At 36.9% G+C, this 15750-nt stretch overlaps 1 protein-coding gene across 3 annotated transcripts in view; it reads right to left on the bottom strand.

Annotated features, from left to right (window-relative positions):
* Positions 1–1310: 1310 nt before the first annotated feature.
* The window catches only part of LOC102692475 (cytosolic carboxypeptidase 4), a 180030-nt gene continuing 165590 nt past the window's right edge, over positions 1311–15750 (bottom strand). For 2 of the 3 annotated variants that reach the window (XM_015343415.2, XM_015343416.2), the window contains exon 23: positions 1311–4972. In XM_015343415.2, the coding sequence (XP_015198901.2) occupies positions 4672–4972 (301 nt within the window). In that variant the 3' untranslated portion in view covers positions 1311–4671. The remainder of the gene's footprint in view (positions 4973–15750) is intronic. The other variant, XM_015343419.2, reaches the window with a different exon arrangement.

Raw genomic sequence — 15750 nt, 5'->3', positions numbered from 1 at the left:
TATTGCACCACTTGGATAATTAATACAGAGATGTTAAGTGACTGGAGATAGCAGGGACTGTGGCAGACATTATGACCTTCCTAGCTGGAAGTGAGCACTCCCCTTACTGAGCAATCCAAAAGAAATGATGGAGCCCTCTGATAACAGGATTACCAATGTGCTACAGAGCTGCACTACAGGTACTGGAGCATTATCGTAAGAGCCTCTGACAGCTCTTGCAGCATAACAGCTGGTTTGCTGTAAGTCATATTTATGTGGAAATAACATCACACAATACATTAAGGCTTTAGAAGCACATGTCAAAAGCTTTACTAAATAGTTGGATTCCTCTTGTTTAAACTGAAACATGAATAGACACTATTCGTGATGTCCATTTGTCCATTTTTGATATTTTGAAAAAAAAATATCGCTACACTTGTTTCTTCTTTAACTGGCTCAGTGAGTCAGTAACTGGCACCAGTGGCATGAAGGTCTGCTAGATGTGAACACCCAATTGGCCAGTAGACTGGAATGGTTCACTACAGATGGCCTTTTTATGTTTTCAGTGGGGCTTGTATGAGTGCTGCACTAAATGAAGAGGCTTCACAATAAGGCATGCAGTTACAGTATACTGCAGACGAGATGACAGAAAGTGTGGGTTTCGTCAACCCAGTGAAAGGCACAAGTGGAAACCATGTGCAAGTGCTTCTAAAATGGCAAACTCTTCTTTACCCAATGGGTTGTGGGAGTCTGGACCAAGCTACACAGCCAAGTTTTTAAAACCTTTAATGTTCTTTTCTGTCTTCCTTCAAGAAATGACTGAAGGAGAACTTTGGATCAGTTAGCTACTGACTACCAAATGGACTAGATACATTGAGTGGCCTCCTCTCATTTATAATCATTCTTATGTCCTTAGTGTATGTCCTGTGGCTCCACAGTAACAAGAAAGACCTGACTCTGTGCATCACAGATGGAATGAAAGCAGATTGAATTAAAATAAGTAGAAAAACAAAAGCAAGAACAATGCACTAGGATCACAGGAGAAAGAATGGTAGACACACATATGTACATGGACTAGATGTTTAAGTGGTAAGAAAGAAGCCAGTTCTGTCTGGTTAGGCTGAATTAAACCTTTGAGTAGTCTTCATGAGACAAAAACACTTTTTAGATTCAATAAAGAAACAAAGAGCTAACTTTAGAAAACCACCAAATTAATTTACAAACTCCATTGCATTCATCATCTCTGTATTTGTATCCCTTGCTGTGCTTGTGAAAAGTAATGTTCTTTCCTAGTGCCCTTTTAAAATAAAGCTGCTGGAAGAACAAGCAAACAGATGAAAGATTATTTTTAATTTCAAACACTGAGTGAAGTTCAGTTCTTCTCCAGAGGGGGCAGATCTTGCCAGTATCACTGGGGATTGCATAAAGTGGCATGGAGCTGAGAAAGAGCTCAGCTTGTGTCTAAAAAAACACAGAAAGTATCACAGGGTGCATGGAATGATTTGCATGGATAAATTTAAATTTCTAAAAACCTGTATGCACATGAAATAAAACTTTATTTTTCTAATATGCATAATCTATAACACTGAAGTCTTCTTTGTAGGACACAACCAAATACAGCATTTCTCAAGGTTATGTGTTTTAGAAAGAAAAGAGAGTAAATCCATACTGGATATTTACTTTTATTTTTTGAGTTTACAAGTATTTTTTGAGTTCATGTTCTTTTATTAAATATCAGTTTGTCAGTTGTAAAATAGAGTTTGTTCTTTCTCATTGACATTTTGATTGCAAGTACAAATTGCATCCTGCAAGCTTAAAACCAGAAAGACTGAGCCAGTTTGTAGGCTGACTCTGTATAGTACATAAAATGTGCATTCAATGCCCCCTTCCCACATGAAAAGCCACACAAGCCAAAAAAACTTTGCAATTACAGTTTAGCTATAGAAATATCTATTGCAGTTTCAAAAACACCACTATGATTTTGTCTTTTTAATGCAGGCTGTACCATGATGGACTGAGTCTATGCTGGATGAATTTGTGTTTATTTTCTGAATTGAATATTTCCAGAATATTGCAATAAAAATCTTTATGATAAAGTGAAGAAATGAAGATGTAGTCACAGATGAAATTTGACTGATGCTGCTCAAATCAGTCACCGTTAAATATTATTCACCCTGGTCCTCAACATGTGCCTTCTATCCCAGTCCTTATAGGCACATTTTATAGTCCTAATAAAGTACAATCAGGGAGCACAGGGTCCTGGAAATAGAAGAATATTATCTGGCACCAAGACATGGAAACATAGAGTCACCCATTCTCTGGCACGGCTTACATTGAAGAGCATCAATCAATGCACAATGATTTATTTCAGCACCAAAATCCAAATTGGTTAGTATACTGTATGTGATACTTCACAAACAAATGCAGATAATTTCTTAAGCTGAACAAGAGGGACAAATGCAAGATTTATAATTAAATGAATATCTTTTTGTAAATGTACTGTAGCCTTATAAAATGCATAGAGTTCACTCAGATAATATTTTAGAACTGTCGGATCTCATTGGGTTTGCACAACTATTGGCAGATTATTACTTCACTTCATTTTCTGCCAAGTGTAATTTCTGTGACTAGAATATGAAAGTATGGTATTAACTATACATAATCAACATTAATTCAAACAATGTGTGAACTGACTGATCTGAATAAGTAATATTCCAGTACATTTACTTAAAGACAACAGTTTCAACAATATGTTTGCATTTGACAAATTTCAGGGAGTTAGAATGAAGTTAAAAGACTCACCGGAGTCTAGGGTAGGCTCTAATCCTTTAGACCTGACTGAACCTCAGCTCAGACTGGCATTAGTCACAGGAGTTCTCCAATTGATTATCAACTATGGAAGTCTTTCCTTAAAATGTGACACCGTAGTGTAGCACTGAATCCTGTAACATTTGAATTTGAGTTCAATTCACTCTAAAACGTTTAATCTCTCAGAGAGACAGGTTTTGCCCTGAGTTCACAGCACACAGCTTTAAATATTTCCTCACAAACCTCATACAGATCCAGCCATTCAAAATGCACAGCAAATAATGGAGCAGATTGCGTGTATAGTACACACCCAACCACACTGCACCGCACCGCATGTTTTTAAAAAAAATATTGTGTTATGGGACTGCACTACTTTGTAAAAACGCTAGGTGACACAGTGAATGCTTAACGTGGTGTGTTTGGGCTGTTGCCGACTGTAGATGCAGACTGTAGATCTGAACTCATGTGATTTGTGTATGTGGCACATCAGGAATTATAATCTTTGTTCTCGTATTCGATTCACATGGCCAACATTTTAAAACTACATTACACCCCCACTGCGAGCTGTGAGATGGCGCTTCAACAACTTCAAAAACCCTGATTGTGTATTATTTTTTTCCCTCATTGCATCTAACAGTGTGACTTAACAATATGTAAGACAAACTATTCTGCGAATAAATAAAAATGTGTATTCGCAGATGTTTATGAAGAAACTGAAATATGGTACTACTTTCAGGTATATAAATATATTATTATATTTATATGATATATTATATATTAGTTTATACATTAATATTGTTAATAACATTCAGAAACTATTTTTATTTTCAGCTATCAAAATATCTTTAGTTACATAATTTCATATTAATATTAGTATTGTAGTAAAACTACAACTTTTTTTTACATTAGCAATAGCAAGTTTTCATTGAAAAGTTTAAAACATTTCCAAAATAACCACAGTAAATGTTGTGTATTTTTATTTATTTTTAGCTTCCACTCCCAGTGATAAACAGAATGTATAATATATTTATGTTCCTAATTTAATATTTTTTATGGCATTCAGAGATGTTATGCTTCTGATATTTTCATTGTCAGCTACCAAAATTTCCTTTTATTTACAAAATTGCATATTAATATTCCATATTAAGTGGATTTAAAGATGATAAACAGTAGGGAATCAGATTAAATGAAGCAACCATTTTACTAACTTCTAATGCACCACAAGTGCCACCTATTGATCGTCTTTGGCCAGTAAATCATATAATGTACTGTGCCACGCTGTGTTACAGGTGCCATGTTTCTAAGAAATGACACGCCTTCTTGAGTGGCAGCATCTGTAGTTGACAGCCTCTGCAGTGGGTGTCAGAATAAGCCAAGTGAGCACTTCTCTGTCTTGAAAAACAACATCTTTTCTACACTGAGAGGAATGATTTTTGAGACTGGTATTGTGGCATTACACAGAGATGTTTTACTGTGTAATTATTACACCATGACCTCGTATGATGGGGACAGCGGTTTATTGTGATTTGTGTCAGATTCTTCTTTTAGAATAAATTTCCCTTTTAAAGTGGCTTCCCTTTTATTGTATTGTCCATGCATATGTTTCAATATTTTTAATTATGTATATCTATATTAATATAAAAAAGGCACCCAAAACTAGCAATTTTATACTGCCTGCTTAAAAAATAAACACTTTGTACAATAAAGAGAGCTCAAGGAAGGACATATAGTAGGATGTTTTACATTCAAAATTGGCAATATGTACTAAATATATGTGTTTCATAGCTACTCTAGGTGCTAAACTATTGAAGACTGAAGCCAGGCCTTGTGTATGTATAGTATTGCACATTAAATGGCAGACCTGAACTATACAGATGTAAACCTTTAACTCAAGTACTTGTTGCTGGAAATGTTAACACTGCCGTGGGCATTCCTATTCGTGTTAAGCGTTTCTAGAGCGGGTGGTTGTGGCAACTTCGGGAATGGGCAGGGCTTCCTGTCACAGGACAGCAGGCCATTTCTGATGGTGGCAAAGCGGCCGCTTCCATGCTCCTCATCTTCCTCATCGGAGCTTTCCGTGTTCCCGTTGACCTCGTCATCCAGCTCATCCCCACTGTGCTCTCCACACCCGTCACTCTGATACTCGATCTCCTCCACACAAGGAGGCTCATCATCTTCAAATGAGCTGCAAAGGAAAACACAGTAATCCATCGGGGAACTGCTGTCTGTTTGCTGCCATTACTTTTCGGTGACGTCAAGTGTTACCTTGTCCAGAATCAAGAAGCAACAACATACAGTCTTTTGTTGTAGGTCCTTGGTGGAAGTTCTAAAATGGCGTACTATTCAGGTTCACAAAGACATTTCTTAAAAAAGCATATTTGTTCCCCAGCAGACCCGAACAATACTATACCTTTTCTTCAAGATGTTTTGAATTTGTTTCTCTTTTAACCTCAGTCAGCTATTATTGGCTATTATTCCATATTTCCAATGGTTTTGTTTCATATTGTGCAACATTACACAACTAGATTTAACCATCTATACTTCAATATAGTTTACATTCCCGGGACCTGATAGTATCTTAATAAATATACTGTACTCAAGGAAAGAAGAAATGTTATTCAGACTCAACTGACACAATTCTTGCAACAGCTGCTCAGACAGGGGTAGGACCCATGAACTGGAGAATTGCAAAAGCTTGCCCATCCACAAGAAAAGTGTGAAAACTGAATCAAGTAATTGTAGACCAATAGGTTTGAATTCCATTACATGTAAGGTTATGGAAATAATGATTTCAGCTAAAGCAGAGGATCACCTATATTGAAATCATATCGTAGCGTACTTTCAACATGAATTTAGAAAACGCAGGAAAAAAGCAATAGCAGGGACAGATATACACAGACTGTGTGATATGGTGTATTTACTGTAGATGTTTGGAGCTTTGAGAAATATCCTCATACAAGATTAATTCTCAATTGGTTTCCATTTGGTTGTACTGTTTTTATATTCTTATTAATCATCTCAATCAAACGTAAATATCCAATGGTTGATCTAGGTAGTCCTAGATTATGTTTTTCCTTCACCTTTTCTGCCCTTTTTTTGTTGACTCTTGATATGGGACTCTTTAAAGTTAAAGCCTTAGTAATTTCAAAAAGACTTTTTTAGCTGTGATTTTCCCTCGCAGGTTTTTCCACTCTCAGATGTACAGCAGGAAGGCTGCAGGAGCTGTCTGCAGAGATAGGTGCTGAACTCCCTGTAGCGTGTGGGCCCATTACAATTACATTGATTCACAGAGGTCTCCCTGAAGAAGCTATTAATATCCGAATTCATTATCTAACACTATTTACCTTAGCTGGGGGATGGAATGGAGGCAGTGCTGGGAAGTGTGGTCTCTCAGCTGAAGGATTATGTGTGTAGTCCTCTGAACTGACACACTCCCACGCCTCTCAGCACCACTGGTTCATTTCCAAAAGACCTCTTCTGGCAACTAGCAGCAAGGAGACTGATTCAGCTCCGTTTTTTTAAGAAAAAGAAAACCCTTCTGTTGTTATTTTAGCTATTCATATGCTTAGTTATTATATAACACTGGAAACATTAACAAACGTATACATCAATATGCATTATTTTGCAAGTAAAATCTTCTCACCTCTTGCAAGACAACATGATTTAGAAAATGGGACAGCCTTAATCTGCAATGCTTGTTTGTTTTGGGTTTTTTTAATATCACAAAAACTAGAAACAAAGCACAAAAAGTCACCCAGAGCCAAATACTACCAGGCCACTAAACTGTTTGGATTTAAATATCTGAGCCTATGGCACAATGTGACTATTTAGATCCACAGTTCATAAAAAAAACCCTCTGAAACATGGATGTGGTTCAAGTGGTACAGTATGAAAGGACAACTCAGTTTAAAGCATGGAAGCCAAGATGTCCTCATAATAGCATACTGTAAATGCCTAAACTTTGTCTATGGATGAGTGAAGCAAAACATTTGAAGGAACTAAATGCAATTTATAGTGTTTTGTTTTTTAGCTAAATGTGAAGATTTCTCTGTGCTTTTACTTCAGTACTTCAGTGACAGTGGCTTAAGCACACATGCTGTGTGTGCTGCTGGCTAGATTTCAGCAAGTTGAGTTTGCATCTGCTGCCGGTGGCAGTCAGGCTACTGCTTCTTCAACACCTGAAGATCAAAAAAGAAAGCATTTTGCTCCTGCTTTCGGCTTTAACTGCCTTAAGGAAAAGACATTTCTCGGATTGAAGGGAAAGGACGTGGCAGTTTCGGAATAAGCTCTAATGTTAGGGAAGTTTCTTCTACCCCTTGGTAGTAGAAGGGGTGATTGCAGAGTGAGTTGGCTTTAAAATCGTAGTGCTAGGGTTGGCATCTGTGCATGTACCCTCAGAAGGAGGCTTTAACCTTCAGATTGCAGCCCTCTGATTGACAGTCAACATGCAGCCCAGCCACACTAATCAGATTAAAAATAACAGGGAACCACAGGGGGATGTGGATGTGATGGGCAAATTGATTTCAGTGTCTCTCTTCTCTGTGTGTTCATGTGTGCATGTTTTTTTTTCTACCTTTGGTTTCAAATGAAAAAAAAAATGACTACAGACCAATTAGAGAACCTATGGTGTGTTTTTCTTTTTTCAGCTGTAGAAAAAAAAACTCTTTTATACATTTTCCTTTCCAGGGTCTGAGACAGAGACTATCACACGCTTATCCAATTCCCTCCCAGAAATATCAGGGCCCCACTTTCACTCAGGGGGTGGATATCAACGTGTAATGTGCAGTTAGTGTGTACCTGCATGCTTCAGTGTGCTCTAAAACATGTCTAAATCAGGACCATGTAGGTTCTAGCCACGTACAATGAAAGATATTCAGTAGGTTAACTATTTAAGATACTTTTAAGCAACACCGTTCTTGTTTCTCAACTAAACAAATAAAAAAAAACAAAGACACCCCAAGACTATAGAGAGAGTACTTACAGTACTTTCTAAGCACTAAAAAGCATATTTCTCAAAGTGGGATATCAGCATCCATGCAGTTCAGTAAAGCCATATAGATTCTGAAACCCATTACTTTTGACTATGATTGTGATTAATTTGTGGTGAATGGAACAGCTTTCTGTATTGTTCATTTAATAAACTACCTTTGTTGGTTTTGATGTTGTGTATTCAAAATAAACACAAACTCACCACAAAAATAAGAAATACTGTATTTCTGTACTACATATGACTTCAGTACAATGTGGAATTTACTGCTTTAAGATTACAGTACAATCCAAAAACTGGTCATTATTAAGCCTTCCCTGCTCTTTCCCGTTTCAACCTCAATTTTTTTTCTTTAAAAAGCAAAATGATTGAACATAATTTCTCCATTAATAAAGTAGCCCTATCCCAGCAATTGAAGGGTACTGAGTGATAAAGATTTGTGCTTTTAAAGTGTGAAGATTCACATCCTTTTCCAGCTTGCCTTTTCCTGTTTGCAGCATTTGTACACTGGGCTGGTAAAGGTCATACTGTAGCTCTCAGCCTTAAGGGACAGATTTAAGCCACCGTTAGAAAGTACTGTAAGTCAGTAAAAAAAAATCAGTTCACATTGTGGAACAAGAACAAGGCTTTTCACTAGCACAAGCTGTGTAGAAAACAAAGGGCCTGCTTTTGGCCATGCTTTCAGAAACAGTAGCTTCCTCCTCTTGACATATTAAAAATGTCAGGGTCTAAATGCAGAATGTGCGACAGGACACCATGCCCATCCAATTAGCTCACATATGTCTCCCGAAAAATGAATGCAACAGGCAATGGGCTGATGACTGTAATATAAATATGTGCTGCTTTATTTCATTTGTCATAACTATCTTATATAAATAGTGGAGTATGTACATGGAACTAGCCGAAATCTGAGTTTTTTCTTCCTTTCCAGTGTCTCTTTCATCAGTTTTCATGAATATACAGAGCTCATTACTCCACCTGCCACATTTGCAGGACTGTCTTTTACAGATAATGATATTTATGCAAAAAAATCAGACTCCATTGAATGCAGTCAATCATGTACTGTAAGTCAAATACTAGTCTTAAAATGCCTTTACTTTTTAGTGTAGAAAACATGTTCCTGAGAATACACAATCTTTCCTATATACTGTGTACAGTATATTCAGCTTGTCTACCTTTCCTAGTAGAACATTTACAGGACACACCTTGGAATGCTTGATTGCATGAAGGAATCCCATTTTTTGTTTTCATTTTAAGTGGTTATTACCAGCACTCACCGGAAGTGTTAATATAAATGTGTTTATGTAATTATTGGTTTTAAACTGAAATACCTTTTTTGTAAGATTAGAGTTTGTTTCTCCTGCTTTTCTGCCACAATGTTTTTGTTTTTTGGGATTTTTAAATATATTTCTAGGTTTGATATCTTCAGGGTGGATTTGATTCTTTATCTGTCAGCTCCCTGTTTCACATTTTAAGTATTGTACTGTATTGTTCCTCCCAATGTGCAATTTGTTGCAGTATATCAGCTAGAACCTGGTTGAACAACGAGAGCAATGGGACAGAATCTTTCAAGACATTATCTGCAATCTTGTTTTAAAAGTATGTGTCACACTGTCGTAGGACAACAGAGACAAGGGTGGTGATTGAGAAACAATGTTCTGATGCAAACACAGAAACTGGCCATACCCTGTATGTGCGAATGGGTAACCTCAATTTTTATATAAAAAGTATACAGGAACATAATAAATTAAATATGTATTATAAGAACAGGTATAGTGTTACGGGATATGCAAGGCAAAACAGACAAACATTTAGTAACTTTTAGCTCCTATAGACTAACCTCTAAAGTTTTTTTTTTTTGCTGTTTACAATCTACACCTTCTCAGGGATCTGGTGCTTTACTTTCTTGCATCCTTTTTGGGTCACCTCTGTTATGAAATGCAAATGTTGTTGCAAATGTAACCCTTTCACCCATAATTGCATTATGTTTGATGTAAATAAGCCTAAAGAAGTACCCTATATGATTTTGTATTCTGAGCTGTTGCGGCTATGCCCTGTCCTTGGCTTTCAAAGTGACCACATCCTTGATCACTTTTAAACAGATAAGCTTGAGACTCACCCGCCCGGCCTTCTCCGGCAGGTGCAATGCTCTGCAGAGTAAACGTTATTGAGCTAAACAGGGAGGGCCACTTTGAGGCATTTGCTCTATTTTAAAACCAGCTGTCCTAGAATCCCACACAGAAAAACACTGTGGAAAAATGATGTTGATGAGGTTTCTTAAATAAAAAAAATGCCTTATTTAAATTCTTACTGGCTTATTTCACTGTGTTTCTGGAGGAAGCTGAATCCCTGGTGAGCATAGCTTTCGTCTAGCCCAGGTGAAAATGTAGCAAGTAAGGAGGCATTAAATATATAAAAAGTTGCTGAGAAAGAATTGAGAGATGAAAATCACCTCGAAGGATGGCGTGGAGAGGATCGAGGGCCGAAGCGGCAATAACTGGCAGAGAGTGGGTTTGGGAGCAGTTAGGCCTGGAAGCAATGATGAAATAGATTGCTGTTTGCCTTCATCTCTAGTCGAAGCTCTAATTAAGGGATCACAGAAATACCAGTCCAGCCCTCATTTGTTTGTGTTACTCTGCCGAAAGGACACCATGCATCTTCCTGACAGTTAGTCATTATACCTTCATACCAAAATCAGGTTTCAAAGAAATATTGAATTCGCTAACAACATACAGATCAAGGCATGTCTATGTCTATGTGAATATGTGCTTAGAGATTGATGGGAGAATCTGGAGCCCCCGTGAGGGGGAATGAGTCAGGGAAGGGAATAAAAGAAGTTAACCTTTCCAGTTCTGTGTACTGGTGGAACTCCCCCTCCCTATTGTTTTCACTGATGACACAATTATGTGGATAATTTCACTTAGCCGCGAGGGAAATAAAGTACTCATTTCTAAACTGCCTGAAACCTTAGTGTTAAAGCTTTCTTGTTGAGTTTCATTTGAAGGAAATATCCCAGACTTTTTATGCATGTTTGTTTTGGTGTTATGACATATTGAACACTTATGTATGAGCTGCATCTCAAGCAAATTATTTTCAGATTATTTATTCAAAGTTTATTAATTCAAGGATCTCATCCAGCTGCTTGTTGAAGGAATCCTGGCTGGCAATGAAGGATGCTAATGATGGGATTATGAGTCCAGTAGATCTCACTGGTGAATGAGATGGATAGGCTACAATAACATGTCAGATTGGCTGCTCATGTTTAGATACTTGTACAATTTATATTTAATATTTTATGTAAGTTATTCTTTACAAGGAGTTTTTCTCTAAACAGTTTTTCTTGAAAGTCAATATGTAATATTTACTTTTATAATCAGAAGCAAATGCATCTAAAGAGTATATTTTGGTCATCTACAGTATGAGCTATTGGTTTTTCTGTTGTTCAAAGCACATGCCCTTTCAGAGGGTCTAAGAAAGGTTTGTCTTCAGTAAGCAGTAACTGATTCATCATCATCAAAAAAGCTTTTTTTGTGCAGTTTGAACTTTAACCTGCCTCTCCCTTTTAAGGGGAAAAAGCCATCTCTCATTGATTATTCTAAATTTGCAGGTCTGGGATTAAAGATCTTCTCTGTCTCTTTCATAGCTTAAAAGGAGAAACAGCACTTGTTTGCAGCTTTCAAAAAATATCGATCAGCCCTCAACACAACCTGTATCACAGCCAGGTGGTTATTATATAATTCCAAGCTTCCTGCAACATGTTTTTCTTAAGGTGAACCTCATTTTTTCACATTTATATTCGTCACTTTGAACCCACTGACAGTGGAGATACTAGTACAGTGGTTGTTTTTCTCAGCTGAGTGCATTCAGTTCAAAAACACAGTTTAAGACATCCATTCAGAGCTCAACATTTTCCTTTTCATTGCATCTTTCCAAATACTGTTTATTGTGAAAGTAATATGAGTTTTCTCTTCAGACAATTACACTTGCTTTTGGTAAAAACCTAGCTCCTTATGAGCACCCTCCTCTGTACAACAAATCTGCCAGTTTCTTTTTTAAGTGACTTTCCAATCTAGCTGTTCTACCTGGACTTCAGGGACTCCTGTAGATGTTTTTGATTATTTCACCCACCTTTTTTTGAGTTTAGTGCACATGGAACTAGTATGCTCATGAACATGGTGCCCTTGTGCGAATATGACAAAGTACCCCACAATGAAATCGCAAAGGATTTTTAATGCTCAAAAAGGAAGACCTGCCCAGAATATGAACCTGTAAATAGACAGAAACATGTAGGAAAGAAGGGTAAAAGAGCAATGTCTCAAGGGCTATCAGTGGGAGGGTCAGCATGAAGGAAGGAGGGCTTGTGGGTAGGTATAACATCGACAAGTATGTGCAAATATCATCAGAGACTGGTCCCTTGGGCTACAGATTGTTTGATTGAGGATTTATCTGTTCATTGACAATCTTTTCCTTTATATATGGCCTGTGTAATTCTAATCTTTTTCATCAACCTTGAAAATTTGGTATAATAAAGAAAGATAACATGGTACTGTATTTGTTGGCTGTTGTCATGACTTTAATGAAACTGAGATTCTCTTTCCACTATATTTTAAAAACAGAGCAGAAGTAAGAGCCTTATCATTTTAAATTGGGCGGAAATGGTGTGGCAGAACAATTCTAACTCAGCCGATTCACAAATTGTAGTTTTCAGATCCTTAGGCACTATCAAATGTGTGAAAATGAGATTCTTCCATCAACGTGGATCAGTTGTGATGCTGAAAGTGGTGGAGATAATGATTTATGAGGACAACATGTCTGTCTGGATTAATTCTGAGGCTTTTTGTAGATAAACAGTCATGACCACGACTTATCTGCCCCGCTTGAAAAGCCCATAATCATTTCAAACTTTTTCCCTCAACAACAAATTAGCTAAAAGAATAGGTGTGAAGAGTATACAGCTGTGCTGCCTTCTGCAGAGACAGCTTCCAAAAAAAATGGGAATAGAAAAAGCATGTATAGTATAGTGCACCATTGTTTCTCACTTGTTTTCTGCTGCCTTTTTTTAAAGTTTACACTTTATTGGAGTTTCCCCTTATGAGTGATCTTTAAATACTCCTGAAACTCATTATGATCCATAAATCACTTCACAACTCCTAAACCCCATACCCTTTTGCTTTAGCAGAACAACTGAGGTAGTTTCTGAGATGAAATAAATAAAGAGTAAGGCTTTTCCTTTTGCAGGGCAGTTTTCTGTGTTTCTATTGTTTTCAGTTAATTATGGGCTGTAATTTCTGTCAGCCTGTGTTATGCCTCTGTGTGTATGAAGTAGGGGCATGGCAGTGTGTTTGTTAGTTTGCCAGGACAACTTTAGAAAGTAGGCCTCGGTCTCTGTAGATTGCTTCCTGCTAAATAAATAACAGTTCTTTGAACATTTAAATATTTACAGGGGTCTCTCCATCTCTTGCCCTGTTCATGTAATATTTTCTATAGGAGCATGCTATTATTTTTCTGAGGAGATGTGTAATGGGCTACATTAAAACTTGATAAGCAGTCACCCTAGTCCCTCATGACAAGCATTTGAAACCTGTGTCCATGATCATACTGCCTAAAACCTAGGAAGTTTCCAGAAAACTGCACCAAGTAATTGATCTGCCATGTCAGATAAACAATTTTTCAAAAAATGCTCTGGTTCTCCTGAGAACAAGCATCAAAAGAGGTTGCCATGGTCTAAAGAGCATGAAACCTAGAGCGCAGATGACTGAGAAATGTACTTTAGGCAGACTAAAGCAATAAAGCGGTTAGTAAACAGCCTGCAAATTAGGACTGATGACAGATTAAACCCTCAAATACCTTAAAAGGGCTAGCTGTACCACCATTCCTCTCAGTGCAGGTTTTTAATAATTCTTTTTGCAGGTTTTTCTGTAGCTCCGGGAGCTGTCTTATGCAGACCAGAGCTGATTACAGTGCTATCCTGTTTTTTTTTTAAGAGACACAACAGCTTTTCAAGTTCACACTGAACATTAAAATGACCTTTAACTTTGTCTTCAGTAGTGATTTGACACTTCCTTTTGAGTTGTAAAAAGTGCCAAGAGTCACCTGGTGTTTTATGTCTATCATCTGACAACATTTCTAAATCCACATTGTGAAGTCAAGTGGGAGGTTTCCAGAGGTTGTGGTAATGTTCACTTCCTTTACTTTAATACTCAGTAGAATTTTCATGGATTTGCTGTTATTAATCACTTTTTCCTCTTTATTGACACACTTGCCACATGACTAGATATCTTTATTTTTATATGACCAGAGTTCTTGCTCAATAAATAGTACAGTACATCCATTCTTTTTTCTTTATTCCTAACTTATATTAAAGCTGTTCCACAGGATAGCAGGAGTTTTTACCAACATCACCATTCACCTAAGCAAATCAAAAATGTTTGAAGGCATAGAACTCTGTTTTTCATTACAAAATCAGCCAAGTTGCACTTAATATGCTGTTGCTTTAACTAGGAGTACGGTGTCCTTCACACTATTGTAAAAAGAAAGCTTGTATAATTAGTCTTCATTATACAAGACTAATCATTTCGTCTGATTTCTGGCATTATCTGACCACGTCTTTTTATACCTTCTTGTAATTATTTACTAAATTAAAAAAATCCATTATTTTTGTCTATGTAACTGTATTTCCATCAACACAGTTAATTATTACAAGATGTCAAACTGGAGGGTGGAAACACCGTTTATCATCTGTAGGAGATGGGAAATTTCTAAATAATGATTTAAATTATTTCAAAAAGCTGCACTGATATCAATGGAAAAAACAAAACAAAACCGTAAATGTCATTATCTAAAATCTTGTTGTCCTTTTCCTCAAAGGTTTTATCAGATAGAAGTAAAATTTGTTCTACTATAATATGTGTCCTTTAAAATGACTACTTTAATACCCACTGGTGATGCTCTGTACAAAACCACACATAATTTCTCATAGTTTTCTCTGGTTTGAACACTGCACAACTCAGTTTACTGCTCTTGAAACTTGTTTGTCATTAGACATATATAACCAGAGAAAGGAGATAAAAATGGCATCCGTCTCAACCTTTATACAAGATTCATGGAGTTTACTGTTTATTTTGGACTAAGACTCAGAATGTTACCTTTTAAGAGCATAAAAAATTGATACCGTTGCTGTAGATGAGCTCCTGGCAGAAAGCCGAGGCTGCCTTACAGAAAGGTTGTTAAATGATGAAAGAGGAGTGAATGCATGTTTTTGTTCATACTGTGTTCCACTCGTCAATATATTTCTCAAAGCCTCTTATTAAAATCTTGGTATTTTCTGATCAGACACTGTCTTGGTTTCAGCTTTTCTGATATGATAATGAGCTTGATGGAAAACCACCAGTGTCTGGGAAAGTACACACCAGGAAATTAAGAAAACCACTTTCAAGTTCACCGGAAAGATACCAAGTGAACGGCGCTCCTTTTTTTTCTCCTTTTTGACGTAAATTTAGTCAGAAGATGGATAATGGAGAGGAATTTTTTTGTGTGAGCAGCAGTCACTCACACAATTTAATTACATTTAAATCTGGTGAAATTGCTTTTCGCTGCAGTCAGATCCACTATTACTGTCTATGTGTGAAAATATCGAGGGACTGCTCTTGCCTTTTACCAAAATACTAAATTAACTTCTGAAAGTGGTGCACATTGCCTGCTGAAAACACCTTTCCAAACCTGCGGACCAACCCCCACTCATGCACAGCCAGTACACCAACATTGTCAAGGGAACTGAACTGATTTAGCCATCTGAAATCAAACTCTATGTAAGGATAGAAAAACACAACTTACAGTAATTTAACAATATTTTTTTAAAAATCATTGAAATCCAACTGTTTTTGTTGTATGCATAAATAATGATTAAATTAGAAAACATTAGTTTAAGAAATGTGAGGAAATGTTTGCGTGGTAAGACATTTTGCTGATCTAAAAAC

Source organism: Lepisosteus oculatus, chromosome 5 (assembly GCF_040954835.1).
Source record: "Lepisosteus oculatus isolate fLepOcu1 chromosome 5, fLepOcu1.hap2, whole genome shotgun sequence".
Classification (NCBI taxonomy): domain Eukaryota; kingdom Metazoa; phylum Chordata; class Actinopteri; order Semionotiformes; family Lepisosteidae; genus Lepisosteus; species Lepisosteus oculatus.
This window is presented reverse-complemented; position numbering and strand designations above follow the sequence as displayed.